Source organism: Mustela putorius, unplaced genomic scaffold (assembly GCF_011764305.1).
Source record: "Mustela putorius furo isolate JIRA1106 unplaced genomic scaffold, ASM1176430v1.1 tig00000145_pilon_pilon_pilon, whole genome shotgun sequence".
Classification (NCBI taxonomy): Eukaryota; Metazoa; Chordata; class Mammalia; order Carnivora; family Mustelidae; genus Mustela; species Mustela putorius.
Window position 1 is genome coordinate 7640017 of NW_025421294.1, and position 16585 is coordinate 7656601.

General features: G+C 34.4%; 1 protein-coding gene across 4 annotated transcripts in view; it reads right to left on the minus strand.

The window, feature by feature from the left end:
* The window catches only part of IPO11 (importin 11), a 209898-nt gene that overhangs the window by 75364 nt on the left and 117949 nt on the right, over positions 1-16585 (minus strand). For all 4 annotated transcript variants that reach the window (XM_045075289.1, XM_045075288.1, XM_045075290.1 and 1 more), the window contains 3 exons: positions 8734-8829; positions 7883-7996; positions 1487-1608 (listed from right to left, as the gene is read on the minus strand). In XM_045075289.1, coding sequence (XP_044931224.1) covers positions 1487-1608; positions 7883-7996; positions 8734-8829 — 332 coding nt within the window. The remainder of the gene's footprint in view (positions 1-1486; positions 1609-7882; positions 7997-8733; positions 8830-16585) is intronic.

Genomic DNA, 16585 nt, shown 5'->3' on the forward strand with positions numbered 1-16585 from the left:
TCTACCTGAAAAAGAGCACCATTTTGGTAGTTAAAAAGAGCAAACCCTGGAATCAAATTTCCCCAGGTCAAAATATACATAAATAGAACATACATGCCACACCCTAGACAAGTTAGTTTACATTTTTAAGTTATTTCTTTGCTCTTTAAGAAGAATCATGCCTATATCTCAGAACTATATTAAAAACTGAAGGAGATATAAATGTAGCAAAATATAAAGACACACAGTACATGCTCAGTAATCAGAATCTATGACTATGGTGTTAGGACAAAACAAGTATTATGTGCTTAACTCAAACGATCATGTAAGAAATAAATAATATCTACATTTTTAACAAGGATTTCTAAAGCTAACTGGATTTATTTCACTAATTAATCACTAGGAAAGATGTGTTCGAAAAGTTCCCAAAGTCAGAATGATGTACTTTATTTTTCTCATACAAAATCAAGTCTTACGACCCGCTTTTATGCCTTTAAAATTAAAAGTACCAAAAAAAGGGGCGCCAGGGTGGCTCAGTGGGTTAAAGCCTCTGCCTTCGGCTCAGGTCATGATCCCAAGGTCCTGGGCTCTCTGCTCAGCGGGGAGCGTGCTTCCCTTCCTCTCTCTGCCTGCCTCTCTGCCTATTTGTGTCTACTACTACTGTCTGTCCAATGGATAAATAAAAAGTCTTTAAAAAAAAAAAGTACCAAAAAAAGAAAAAAATTCAAGCAGATACTGCAAAATTCCACAAAGACGGGTAAAAATAAAGAAAATAGATATTTGTGTCTAATGCCCAAAACAAAGCATTTTGTATTTGCTTTACAGAAATGAGAATTTTAACAAAGTTTGTAAACTATAATTAAACGACTTCATCAATGTAATGAGAAAAAAAGTACTTGCAAGCTTCTTTAAAGATAATCCAAAATTGGGGCGCCTAGGAGGCTCAGTGGGTTAAAGCCTCTGCCTTCGGCTCAAGTCGTGATCCCAGGGTTCTGGGATCGAGCCCCGCATCGGGCTCTCTGCTCAGCAGGGAGCCTGCTTCCCCCCTCTCTCTTTCTGCCTGCCTCTCTGCCTACTTGTGATCTCTGTCAAATAAATAAATAAAATCTTTAAAAAAAAAAAAAAAGATAATCCAAAAAGAAAGATTATGTAACATTCTTTTGAATTATGAGGAAGATCCTTTTTATGAACTGCTATTGATATATTATTCATCTTATATTTAAAAATGACCCAAAAGAAGTCTAATAAAATCTGATTATAAAAAAATGAAAATTCAGACAAAAATTAAATTATTAAATGAATTTGACCAAGTTGTACTGTAGTGCCCACCACTCCCATTCACATCTTATTAGATCTAGACCAATATCTTTCCCAGCATTATCTACTAACAAAATGAGTATACATATACACAAAACAATACTGCCCAGCAACATGCAGCAATAACAATGGCAAAAAAAAAAGGTGATATTTTGATGTTTTAAAAAAATTCTAAAAAATATTTCCTCACCTATTATCAGACGGCAGAAGAGAGAGCAAAGCCAAAGCTGAAAGTTTTCTTCTTTCAGGCTGCGTAATGTTGTCCATGCGATCAACCCACATTTCAATCATATTTCCCAAAAGCTGGTCCATCTGACAAAAGAGCAAGAGGCATCTCACGATATTTGAAATGCTAATTACTTGTGGATAAGTACTGTTAAAGGCTAAAACCTCATAAGGCATGATTGAAGTTCAATTCCAACAAACCACAGAATTGGAATACAAGAAACTGGGACCAGCCTTGAGTTGGAAAGGAATAATTTGAGCAAAACAAGAAAATGACTCTAATTAATCATGGGATCCAATTTATTCCGAGAGCTAAACAGGCTGTTCAAAACCAATAGATAGCCAATGGGCGGTTTTAGTAATTTCATTTACTAAATCACCAATCCAATACATTCTTCCGGTACTAAAAAAGTAAATGCATTTTTTAAAATTGTCAACTTGTACTTAGGTTATAGTTATTCAGTTAGATGATGAGATAGTTAAATGTTTAAGGTGTAGTTTGTTGGACTGATTCATTGCTATTTTCAGAGGAAAGGGCAGGTTGCAATCTCAACCTGCAGAATTTCAAAGAAAAATAAACCAGTTTCTAAGACATTACATGCAATATTAAAAATAAACGAACATAAGGGGCACTTGGGTGGCTCAGTCAGTTAAAGGTCTGCTTCCACTTGGGTCATGATCTCAGGGTCCTGAGATCAAGGCCTGCATTGGGCTCAGTGCTCAGTGGGAAGTCCACTTCTCTCTCTTGCTCTGGTCCTCCTGCTGATTACACACTCTCGCTCACACTCCTTCTCTCAAATAAATAAAAATCTTAAAAAAAAAAAATCAACATAATGCAGAAATAGAAAGTTTGCTGGCTAACTGTACCTATCAACCTTATTTAGGCTAAGGTGTCCAGTTGTAGGGTTAAATACTAGTCTAGATGTTGCTGTGAAAACATTTTGTAGATATGATTAACAGGTAAAAAGAGGTGACTTTAAAGAAAAGAGATTACCCTAGATAATGTGAGGTTAGGCTTCATTCAATCAGATGAATTTTGTCTTAAGACCAAAAATTAAGGTTTCCCAAAAAAGAAGAAATCTTGCCTCTAGACTGTAACACAGAAATCCTGTTCGAGTTTTCAGTGTCGCTAAAAACTTAAAACTTGCCAGTCCTCATAATCCTTAAAATAAGCCAATTCCTTAAAATCACTACCTCCCTGCTTCCCCCCGCCCATTCTCTCCTCTCATTTTCTCTTGTCTTTGTGTGTGTGTGTGTGTGTGTGTGTGTGTGATGTATGTACATGCAAACACACACACACACTAGATTCTATTTTTTTCTGGAGGACCCTGACTGACACACTGATACACTTAGAATCTAGAAAGTAAAACACAACCAACTGTAGTGTTCATACAGACTAAATGTGAATCTCAGGGTTTGCCTCATAAACACTTGTCCACTTACATAAATGTCCACATTTTTAAAAAACGCATTTAATATCAAAATCTCTACCTCATGAATGTTGGTAACTTAAAGTCAATCTTAAGTTCTCATACTTTTCTACTTTTATGCCTCTATGTATTTTCCAAGAAATACTTCAACATTTTTTTTTTAAATATTTTCTTTATTTATTTGAGAGACAGAGATTACATGTAGGCGGAGAGGCAGGCAGAGAGAGGAACTATCTTGTTAATTCAAGATAGTTATTTATACTTGAGCTCTGCAAACTATGTCCTGCATCCTAAGATGCCACAATGGACTCACAGAATATTTACAATTATTTACAATTATTCAGAGAAACACAGAAATATCAGTCAGATACTACAAAAACTGCTCCTTATGGTGACTTCCTATCTTTACAAAGTATTACCTAGAAATCCAGGTAAAACAAAAGTGAAGGTGGAGGACTCCAATCTGATTCTGAAGTTTGCGAATCTGAGTGGTGCTCACTAGGCACATATATTTCATTAGTGAGTACTCGTAGATATTTAAGAATGAAACAAAGATATTACTCTTTCCTTAGACTTTTGTGTATTATTTTTCAATAACTACTAAGTTATTAGGACAAAAAATATGCATTAAGCTATTTGGACCCAACCAGTTAATAGAAGGAACTGTTAGATATTTTTATTTCTTTTGGCCTATGAGTACTGTGAATATATTACAAACACACTAAGGGAACCATGAAACACAACCACTTGGTAACTTCTGATATATACCACGTGTCTTCAATTCATATTTCATTTGGAAACAAATGGTAGAGACGTTCTCCAGACTTACTGCAATTATTATCCAGTAAGCAAGATTTTAAAAAACAAACCACTATCCATTATAAAAGCAAATATCAAGTCATCATTAAAGTTTAATATAGTCAACCAAAGCTATAATAATGTACCTGGTTGAAATAAAAATTCAATCAGCATAGAAAGATATCTCTATTGTCCACTTTTATTTACAATTTATTTATCTCCTTCATTATAAAAATACTTAACAGCACAAAACAATGAATTTGTGGGGACTTTAATTAAACAAGCAATTAGAACATAGGGATCAGCAAACCTTTTCTCTAAAGGGACAGTTAAGTACATATTATTTAAGGTTCTTGTGGGCCATATGTTCTCAGATGCAACTATTCAACTCCCAACATCAGTCATAAACAGGTAAAAAAATGGACATAGATATGTTCCAGTACAAAATTTGGGGTAACTTTCATGTGTCAGGAAGTCCTATTATTTTTTCAACCAATAAGAAATAAGAAAAAACATTTTTATTCACAGATTTGATAAAAATAAGCAGCAGACAGGATCTGGTCCATAGGCCATACATAGTCTGCTGACCCTGGGGAACACAATGAACAGACCCAGAACAAGGATTAAAAAAAAAAAAAAGGTGTGTAGGGTACAAAATGTAAGGAGGTGCTCATTCTCACCACCTCACTTGTCTCACCCAAACCCGGCCCTGATAATAAATACATAGTTCCCAGTACTACAAGAACATCCAGAGAGGCCTAACTAAAACTTAGGAGACTAAGGCAAAGTTACCCAGAGGAGTTAACCTTTAAAGCAGAATAAATTAAGATAAGGGATCAAGTTAAGGAAGGTGAGAGACTGGAAGGGAGTGTCTGAGGGATAAGGAGTGAAGAGCCTGTATGCAAGAGCTCTGGAGCAAGAAAAAACTGGAAAATGTTCTGTGTGCTGAATGGCTATCAATGAGCTCCAAAAGGATGCCAGAAGAGGCTAAAGAAGTCACAAACCAGATTACAGTAAGCCTTGTAGGCAAACCTACATTAGAGAGGTCAGACTTACTCCCCAATCTAAAGAAATCTCAAAACCAAGGAGGTTTGCAACAGGGAAGTGATAAAATTCTATGTATGTATTAGAAAACTCAATATGGTTGTTCTGAAGTACATGTTCAGTAACGTCTGAAATTCTAAATGGGACAAATGGAACAAATCTTTTGTACAAAGATAAACTCAAATTACTCAAATTATTACTCAAATTATTCAGCTACAAACATTTTTTTTTCAAAGATTTTATTTATTTATCCGACAGACCGAGATCACAAGTAGGCAGAGAGGCAGGCAGAGAGAGAGGAAGGGAAGCAGGCTCCCTGCTGAGCAGAGATCCCGATGCGGGGCTCGATCCCTGGACCCCGAGATCATGACCTGAGCCGAAGGCAGCGGCCCAACCCACTGAGCCACCCAGGCGCCCTGCTACAAACATTTTTATTACATCTTTATAATTAAGTTATTTACCCTGGAAGCATATAGACATTATAAAAACAATCTTATTACTGAAAATGTGCATTTGCTGGACCCCCATGAAACCCCACTACAATGAAAGTAAAGAAATATAAAATACAAAGGAATAATCCCACAGGGTCTATAAAGAGGAGCAACTACACTGGGTAAAGACAGCAACAGTGTTTGGAGGATGGTGGGTAGACAAAAATGTTAAGTGACTGGGCAGAACAGAAAAGCCTGAAACCAAGCTGCCAACCAAGGGAATAACAATCTAAGATAAACAGATCTGGTTCTCAGAACCCTGCAACCCCCAGGCCACAAAGAAGGCAGATGGGAAGCACAGAACTCAAAACAGAAAAACTGAGAATCTATACAAGGAATAATTAGAATCTTGTAGATCCCATTTCCCACTCCCACATAAAATCAGATGACTTAAATGAAAATCTACATCCTGAATGCTGAGACCCTCATTGGAAAAGCCCCTTCCCCCATCCCATGTTCTGCAACACTTGTTTATACCAGAAGAGAAGCTATTCATATAGGAGAAAAGGGGTAAAAAGGGACTACAAATACTTTGATTTTCTAGTAAATCTCCCCACAACAAACTACCATTCTTCAATACCCCAAGGATCTAAGCTCTAAGTTAGGTGATTAGTCTAAAAAGTTTTCATTATTCATTCAATATAAACAAGGAACGTTTAAAGACTGAATAACAAATGCTTAAAGGACAAACTGTTCTAACCCTGACTTGTGCAACGAGTACAGCTCTTCTCCCAAAGATATAAAATCACTCTTAATTTAACTTGGCTTACTCTACTATCTCATACTGTTTTCAAGGTTTGAGAAGAGAAATCTTTCTCTAAGATCGCTGCTTCCTTCAAAACTCTCTAGATTTACTGGAACTCATTTCCCTATTTAATTCTTGCATATATTTTTGACGTTCTTCATAACTGTGCTCACAGTCATTAGTAGCCATTTGAACTAGAATAGTATTTTATTCACTTCATCTCTACATTCAATCATGATGGCTTGACATGTCAAGTTCTTTGAGGAATAAAAGAATGTCCTCTTTATAATGAATAATGAAGACAGAAAGGAAGTGTTCCATGAAAAGCCTGTGCTCTAAAGTAGATCAAAAGTAAGTCTGAACCAATGATAACAGCTCTTTTCCTCAATCTTTCACACTGCCAATGGGTTTCAACACTACCAGCAGTAGCCACAGTTCATTATTTCTCTTTAATATGAAATTAACCCCAGTGGAGGCTGCCTATGCATGGTGCTGATTATTGTATATTATGAATACATTTAAAAGCGCTGAACCATATATTTAAAAATCATTGAAGGTAAATTATATGTTATATATATATTTTATCACACACACACACACACACACACAAACACTAAAAAAAAGTAACATAGTAGATACCCTTTCTCTTCCCACAGCACACTGCTGAACATTATCTCTGACATAGCACTCATACTGTTATTGTGAAATTGCCCATTCAAATACTTTCTCCCTGAAGGTTACTCTGAGCTTGTCAAAACAAGTGTCTCCAGTACATAGTGTAAAGTGCCTGTTCCAAGACAGATAGGAGGCAGTACACTGTGGTCACTAAGATATCAGGCTCCAAATTTTGATTGCTGGAGTATATAAAGCAATTCCATCATTTACTAGCTATGTGAAACTGAGCAAGCCAGTAAAACTCTATAAGCCTCAGATTTCTCAAATGTGAGATGGAAATAAAAATACTATTATCTCAATGGGTCGTTGTGAGAAATTAATATAATACATGGCATTTATATTGTTGTTAAATATAGTTATTATTAAAATCACTCAGCAAATTTTGAACTCATCACAGTTAAATTTAATAAAGATAATGAAAAATCTTACCTACCTATTCATCTAAACAAAGGCTAGAATTTCTAATTAGATTATATCTAAATCTAATTCTAGAAAAACTTTGTACATTCTAAAATTTGCACTTCCTTGTTCTAGATTTCCTTGAAGTAGTTCTGTTTCTCAAACCAAAAGATTTTATAAATTGCCTCCATTCTAAAGACATCATTCAAGTACTTCCAATTTTCTATATCTTACAAATTTTTAAAGATTAAGGACTTAATACCTAAAAACCAAATTTAAGATAATGTATATAGTCTCAAATAACCAACTCACTCAAGAACCTGTCTTGTACTTACCCTGGTGGCTGGTTTCAGTTACAGTTTTTTAAAAATAAACCTTTACTGAAAAAGTCACTTCCCATAATAATTATGATGGAAACACATCAAATGATACTACGAACAAGTTCAGTAATGGAATGGAACAAAGACAGTAAATGATTTTATGTAAAGTATTTCTTTCCTTTTAAGTGTGAGTAAAAAAAAATTGCAACCATAAATGAATCAAAATTCCATTCTACAGTTAAGCAGAACAAAAGTATTATGAAAGAGAACTAATGTAAATTTCAATTGCCATTCAGAGATTCTTTTTTCTTTCTTCTTCAAAATTACAGGTACAATGTAAGTTATTAAAGTCTTAAAATACAAAATTTTAAATAAAAGTTTTATAGAATTATTATTTCCCCAATTATTTCCAATTCTCATTGAAAAGACTGTCTTCAATTTAAGTAAACTGATTCTTACCTCCTGGTTAAATTTATGTGCCATCTCATTAAGAAGTGAAGAAAAAAAACTAGTGTTTTGTAGCAGGACTCGACCCATGACTCCAAGATATGTTGACATCACAACAGGGTACCTCTGTACAATTAAAATAGAGCACACATAAAATTATACCAAGGTATGAGTATAAATATGACTATGAACAATCACAGACATGGTAACGTCAACAGGGATATAAAATAATATTCTCCTTCAAAATCACTTTAGGATATACTGCCAGTATTATCTAAGTTATAAATAACTTTCTAAATATATGCCATACAAGGTAATATATATGTGCTACATACATATGTGTGTGTGTATATATATATATATATAAAATGTGGATTTTAAAGAAAAACACAGAAAGAATACTTACCAATTACTTATTTACTTATAGTAATGTAAATACTCATACAATACATGGTTATTTGAATCCACTTAAGACACTAACTTAGAAAATAATCGGTAGTATAATTACTACCGTATATAGTTGTAGTATATATACATATATACTACAATTAGCACTGTTCTTTCCCATTACTCTGCTTCAAATCTTTGTGGATGAATACACATGCATATAAGTGAGAGAGTAATCAAAAAAAAAAAAAAAAAAAAAAGCAGCAGCAGCATTAGCTATAGTTTGTTGGAGAAAGAAAAGGCCAAACTGTATAACTACCCTGAAAACTACTTAATTTACTTCAAAATAATCCAATAGTAAGAAAAGTTTTTTATATCTAACAACAAAAAAGATATAATTTTCCAATGAAGAAGGAAAATTAAAAGTAGAACCCTAGAGTCCATTACTATTCTAAAAAGCTTAAGGAAAATCTTACCTCTCCTTCTATAATACCTCTGAAAACACAGGGTAGAATCGGTTGAAACATTTGTGGACCTAATACTGGGTTCACTTTAAGGGCATTTTCCACAACCTAAAAACCAGAAAGACTCATTGGTAACACTTCATAATCCAAGTCACTGCTTCATTACAATACAGGTAAAGAAAACAATGATTAAATATCACACAGTAAATCTTAGAATACATACAAACATATGAGGTATCCAATATTCTAGTACTGGATACACTTTTACAAGAAAATCCATTAAAATGGATTTACAAGAAAATCCATTAAAAATGGATTTGACATAAAATTCGATATGAGATGTTTAATAGACACAGCTATGTATCTCACAAAGAATTATAATTAATCACATTCTAATAACAGATATCATGTTCATTATTACATTTTCATTTTAAACAAATATCCCTTACAAACTGGTACACTAATACAATCAGCAGAAAGCATTTCAAAAAGTGTTGGCTTTCATAAGTGAGGTAAACATACGCAATGGGGATAAGTCTCTTCAACAAATGGTGTTTGGAAAACTCAATAGCTATATCCAAAAGAATGAAATTGAAGCCCCTCCTTAAACCATTGCAAACAAACAAACAAAAAAAGCCCAACCCTCAAAAGAGATTGAAGACCTAAATGTGATTCCTGAAACCATAAAATTCCTGGAAGAAAACACAGACAGTAATCTCTTAGACATCAGCTGCAGAAACATTTTTCGAGATGTCTCCTTTGGCGAGGGAAACAAAAGTAAAATTCAACTATTGGAACTGCATGATCCCATCAACAATAACAAAAAGACAATCCAACTAATAATGGAAGAACATATTTGCAAATAATGGATCTGATAAGGGATAATATCTAAAACACATAAAGAATTTATACAATTCAACACAAAAAGACAAATCAAAACAAAACAACAAATAATCCTAGTAAAAGTGAACAGAGCACATGAATAGATTATTTTTCCAGAGAAGACATACATATATCCAACACACAATAAAAAGATGATCAACATCACACATCAACAGGGAAATACAAATTAAAGTCACAACGAGCTATTATCTCATACCCATCAGAATGGTTAAAATCAACAACATAAGAAACAAGTGTTGGCAAGGATGTGGAGAAAAAGGAATCCTCATGCACTGTTGGCACGAAAGCAAGCTGGCACAACCTCTGTGGAAACCTGTATGGAGGTTCCTCAAAAAAAAAATTGGAGGCGCCTGGGCGACTCAGTCAGTTAGGCCTCTGCCTTCAGCTCAGGTCATGGTCTCAAGAGTCCTGGGATTGAACCCCGCATCAGGCTCTCTGCTCAGCAGGGAGCCTGCTTCCCCCTCTCCCTCTGCCTGCCTCTCTGCCTACTCGAGATCTCTGTCTGTCAAATAAATAAATAAAATCTTTGAAAAAAAAAAAAAAACTTAAAATTAGAAGTACCATATGATCCAGTAATTCCACTACTGGCTCTTTACCCAAAGAAAATGAAAACATTAATTCAAAAAGATATGTGCACCCTTATATTTACTGCAGCATTATTTACAATAGCCAAGAAAAGGAAGCAACCCAAGTGTCTACCTATAGATGAAAAGATAAAGAACATGTGTCACACACACACACACACACAAACAAACAAACAGAATATTACTCAACCATAAAAAAGAATGAAATCTTGCCATGTGCAACAACAACATAGATGGATCTAAAGGGTATAATGCTAAATAAGTTACAGAAAAACAAATACTATATGATTTCACTCATGTGTGGACTTTAAAAAACAAAACACACACACAAAAAAGACAAACCAAAACACAGACTCTTAAAAATAAGAACTGGTGATTACCAGAGAGGAGGTAGGTAAGAGGATGCATGATATACAGGTGAAGGGGATTACGAGTACAACTACTGTGTTGAGAACTGAGTATGCACAGAACTACTGGATCATTACATTGTACACGTGAAACTAATAGTATACTGTGTGTTAATTATTAAAAAAAAGGGGGGGCTGGCTTTTAATAGATAAAAGTTAAGTTAGTAAAAACTATACTCACTGTCCAAAAGTCAATCTACATATAAGTTTATCAATAAGATGAAAACAGCTTGCTGCATACATATTCCTTATATATTAAGTGAGAAATAATCTCATTTCATTTATAACACAATTATATAGGATATCAATCATAAGCACTGATTGTCACAGGTGAAAATGCTTAAGGATGACTGAGAGTGCTTCTTTTTATAACAATGACAGGGTAAAATTCAAGCAGAACGAGGTTTTTTGTTTACTTCTGTTTCATTTTCTAGGAAGACAGGAAGGCAGTAGTCAGGAAGCAGCAATGAGGACCAAGGAGTATTTCATGCTTCAAGCCCCACTGTTAAGAGGGAAGGAATGAAAGCACACCATATGAGACGGTTAAGAGCAAGTATTAATCTCAAGGCAGAGCCAAGTTGCCCTTAAAAGTTGTAGCAATGTTTCTCAAGGGTCATTATTGACATTCTGAGTGGGACAAGGATTTATTGTTCAGGACTACTCCATGCATTGAGGGGCTTTTAGCGTTTTGGTCTCTGTTCATTATGTGCCAAGAGCATGCTCCAAGCATGATCACCATCAAATACAACCTCCATGCATTCTGAAACATTCTGAGGGTAGGCAAACAGTACCTATGGATGACAGCATTCTCTAATTTTGAGCAGAGTTAAAGGGAATGTCTAAAGAAAAGTTAAAAATACAAAAACTTTTATAGTGGGCCAAGTATTATGCTATCCACTAAAAGATAAGAGGGTAAAAGTTATCACAGTTTGACTGGTTTTAACAACAGGAAATGAAATTCAGAAAATAATTAAATCTGACCTCAATTAAGTTTATTAAAAAAAAACAGATTTGGGGGGCACCTGGGTGGCTCAGTGGGTTAAAGCCACTGCTTTCAGCTCAGGTCATGATCCCAGGGTCCTGGGATCGAGCCCCGCATCGGGCTCTCTGCTCGCTGGGGAGCCTGCTTCCCTTCCTCTCTCTCTGCCTGCCTCTCTGCCTACTTGTAATCTCTCTCTGTCAAATGAATAAATAAAATCTTTTTTAAAAAAAAAAAAACAGATTTGGAATAAAGATGGGGAAGATGAAGATAGGCTAGTAAACTGACTCTCAGAAGTTCATGTCATCACAAAGTCTCTATGGAAAGTAAAAGCCATCTGCTGAGGGCTAGACACATACTTCATTCCCTTCTGATACCCTACTATAATTACAGTATAAGGATTTTAAAGAGAAAGGGAACAATTCTAAAAGGACCAAGGAATGAGAGATGAATAGTAGAAGGTACAAAGAAGAAATTCAAAAAGTAAACTGATCAGGTCACAGAGAGCAAACACCTAAGGATGAAGTGGACAGGCTGGAGCAGCAACTTGATTTATTGCATCTCTGTCATCTCCCTACCTTTCATCAAAACCCACAGAAACTAGGACCTCCTCTGGAAAAGAGGGAAATGAAAAAGCTAAAAATTAGACTGATCAAAAGTCTATTTAAGAAACAGTTTGCCAGATATTCCCAAATCTGCATATCTGGGCAAGTGACCATCTGTCTTGGTAGGAGAATATAGTATATTATCTTTTAAGGGTCTAAAAACGTTTCCAGATTAAAGGGTCCCAGTAGTGCCCAGTACAATCAACTAGAATAAACCTACATCAAGGCACATCACTGTAAAATTTCAAGACACTAGAACAAGAGGAAGCTACAAGCCTGGGGAAGAGGAAGAAGGCAGCATGGCTCTGGAAAAGACTTGAATAAGTAATTTAAAGTAATAAAATACCCAATGGGTCAATGTGTCTGAACATATTGAGCAAAGATTACTGGCAAAGAATATAATGCATATAAGAAAATAATACTAAAAAAGCTATTAACACCTAAGATTACATAAGTTTGTGCAGAAAAAGAGAAGCAATCACATATTGAGATCACTATGATTTTCAGAATATAAAATCACTTACAGGTATCATTCAATACAAACCAGCTTCAGTATGCATTTTCTTAATATATATAGATACAGTTATTATTGCAATCAAGGATCCACAAATATATCAGGGCTAAAATGGAATCTCTGTGTTCGAAAAGGTTAGGAACCATAGCTAGGGAAGATGAGGTTCTTTCTGAAAAATTACATAGGAAAATGCTATTATTAGACTTGGAGGCAGGGGCAGTGAAACAGAATCAAGACAAAATTCAGGCAGCAGAAGTGGTAAGATTTAGAAAACCAACTGAACACTTAACCAAAGGTGAAGAAGTTGTAATGACTCCTAGTTTATATGTTTGGCCAATGGGTACAACTGTGGTCCCATGAGTAATACTGAGGTTTTGTTGTGGAGGTGACATGTGAGATATGATTATTTACACACATGACACTTTACAGTCCAGTTTCCAAGGAGGATATAGCAGTTTTGACTTAAAAGCCACAGTTGAAATTATGACTACTTCCACTGAAGAAGGCTCCTCTGTAACCTAGGATCAAAATCCTTCCAGACATTTTGAACAGCAACCAGTGCTTTCTCTTCTAAACACAATTTTTTAAAGTGTCTAATGATTTCAGTGTTAATAAACTATTTTATATATTTCAAGTGAAATGTATGTACACCCAACATGGATAAGCAGCTCCCAGAAGCAAATAACTCTAAAGACAACTGATACAATTGAAGATACTTAAAGTAAGGGAATTTAAATCGTAACTTACTCTTCTTGGGAGGGGAATCATTATGTTCTCAGGGATTATAGCTTGTTTGATGTGTTTTAATCTATTTAGTATTATTCTGATGCTCAGACTATCCCATCATTAACCAAATGGGAGGTCCTTCAAATTGATTCCTGCATCCTTTTGACAGAATCCCACCTTCTCTTTCTTCTGGCACAAAGAGATCTCTCCAGTTATATCTTGAGTATCTCTTAACTGAACTCTGGGCTTAAGCAGCAGGAAACAATATTTACAGACTACAATCTATGTTCTGGGATATTTATTGCCACTGGATTGACACTGCTTCTAGGTCTTTTAGAAAGCATTATAATAGCTATTTTCTTTTCCTGTAAATTACATAACACAAATTCACCAAATTAAACTTACATTATAGCATTTTACATAAATTCGTTGATTTTATATTTCCATCCTTCTCTTAAACTGAAAACTCTCAGATTATAATAACATTAACTTGCTTCTAACATATATAACCTTCCACATAAATACTTATGGGTTCCAAATAACTATAGAAATAGTTACTAATAACAATAACACTGCTAAATGTAATTTATAATCTCCTTGTGTTTCTTTTTGCTCTGTACCCCACCAGGGATCCACATGTAAAATAGTATACACTAAAATTACTTGAAATATTCTTCTCCAATGGCTATGGTACCAACACAATAGATTCAAATGCTTTGGCTTATTTTTAATCCTTAGGAACTGTTTTACTTTACTATTTTAAATCATGTAAAATATCTACTTGGCTCCAAAAACCAAAGTAAAAAACAGATGCACATCCTGAAAGACCAACCTTCTACCCTCTCTCTGTCTTCAGCCTACATAGCCACAATTATTAATTTGGCTTATTTTTCTACTGCTCTGTAAGTTGCACTCTTTAAACCTAAGAAAACTCTAGATACTGGTCTTTGCTTATAGTCTCGGAATCACTCTAACACTATATACAGAGGCTGACTTCATTTCTTTCTAAGCTGCACAGTACTCCTCTGTGTGGCTTAATAAGCTGGAGTACCTCCAATCATCTAATCATCTATTATGAATTATTTTTTACCAGCACTTTGCTATTACAAATTAAACTACATTTTGGTTTCAATCCATCCCTTTTCTAAATATATTTGGAACAGACTGTTTTTCAAAATCCCTGTGAAAAAATGCAGGCTTTTAGCTGGTGTCTTGCAATCAAACCATTTTCTGGTTTTAGGCTTACATTGCACAAACAAGGTGATTAACAACATGGATCCAGGAGTCAGAATGCCTACATTATATCACAGCTCTAATACTTACTAGGTTTGTGACCTTGGACAAGGTATTTACCTCTTTGGGATTTAATTTCTCATCTGTAAAATTAGGGAAAGAATAGTACTATCACTGTTAAGTTTATATGAAGATTGAATGAACTCTATGTCATGTGCTTAGAAATGTGTAGCATATAGTAAATGCTAGTATTAGCTACTACTATTATTATTACAGAATAAATTGTACCTTAAAAATATTTGTGCCATCTTAAATAAGCCTTACCACAGTGAATGAAAGCAACCTGGCACATTATTACTTGATAAGACCATGACAAGAGAATTTCTAAACTCCAACTGGTATGTATACATACAGACAAATTTCAAATTAAAGAGATGTTTAACAATTCAAATTTGAGTATTTTTAGAATATAATCGTATTCACCTAGATAATTTGTTCTGACTCACAAAATATAATACAGCCTATTTTTGCTCCTATTTGTTCCAAAAGCAGGCATACTTGTTTCTCTATCCAATTTTTATAACATTGTAATTTTCTGCTTCAAAGAACAAAGCAGTTACTTCCAGATACTGTCAGAAACAGGTATAACAGTGACATTTAGCCAAAAATATATTAAAATGTTATATGGCATACTATATTAAGAAGCAGTATCTAAGAGGTGTTAAATCTGAAAATAATGAGTTGATATTAAAAACTATTATATTGGGGCACCTGGGTGGCTCAGTGGGTTAAGCCGCTGCCTTCGGCTCAGGTCATGATCTCAGGGTCCTGGGATCGAGTCCCGCATCGGGCTCTCTGCTCAGCAGGGAGCCTGCTTCCCTCTCTCTCTCTGCCTGCCTCTCCATCTACTTGTGATTTCTCTCTGTCAAATAAATAAATAAATAAAATCTTAAAAAAAAAAAAAAACTATTAAATCTTACTGAAACTCTGAGAATAGGAAAAAGACAAAAATTTCAAGAGTTCTCTTAGCTTTCAAGCAGGCATGAAAGGACCACTGTCCTAAAACATTCTTTCATATAAAAAACAAATAATTTATTCATGATAATTAGCATACTCCTAGTATTTATCAACAATTAATCCAGTTTGAGATTTCTATTAAAATGTACTGGTTTAGCCACAGCAATGTTTACACAAAAATAGTGTTAAATGTTATTAGGTAGTCAATTTTTATTTCGAGTAAATATTCTATCAAAGAACTCCTGGTGGCATATCTAAAACTGGCTTAATCTGTAATTTATGTTAAATGATACAAATATTTTAATATATACTTACATGATAAATGATTTGTGCTGAAATTTTTAATAAAATATTATCAGGCACAATTAAGAAAGACCTACAATTAAGATATCACCTTCTTTCACATCAAAGGAAAAAGGAAAAGCAAAAAGGTTTTTTTCTAGTGAAGTTGTAAGGGCACTGTTATACATTATATAAACTTGGAAATTTTCATAATAAAATTATTTTAAGACTTGCTACTCTTCGGGAAAGCAAAAAAGATTTAAATATAATTAATTTTAAAGGGCCAGCTGAGATATATAATTCTTGATAAAAAATAAAGCCCTATCATTATGTAAATAGATGGCTTAATTTTGAAATTTTAACTGATGTATTCGTTATTTTAAATAAATACTTATTTAGGAGAAATGGTCAAAAGAAGAGGAAGAGTAACTTGTTTGTTTTACTTAGAGCCAAAAATCTTAACAACCAAATGAATTATTTAGCCTACAAGTACAGTAGCCTATTCTGCCCTGAAGAGAGATTATATAATTAGGCCACTGTTTAATTATACAGTTAGGTAAAAATAGCCAACACTTAATATTACCTGATTACACAGTAGGCATTGTTTTAAGTGC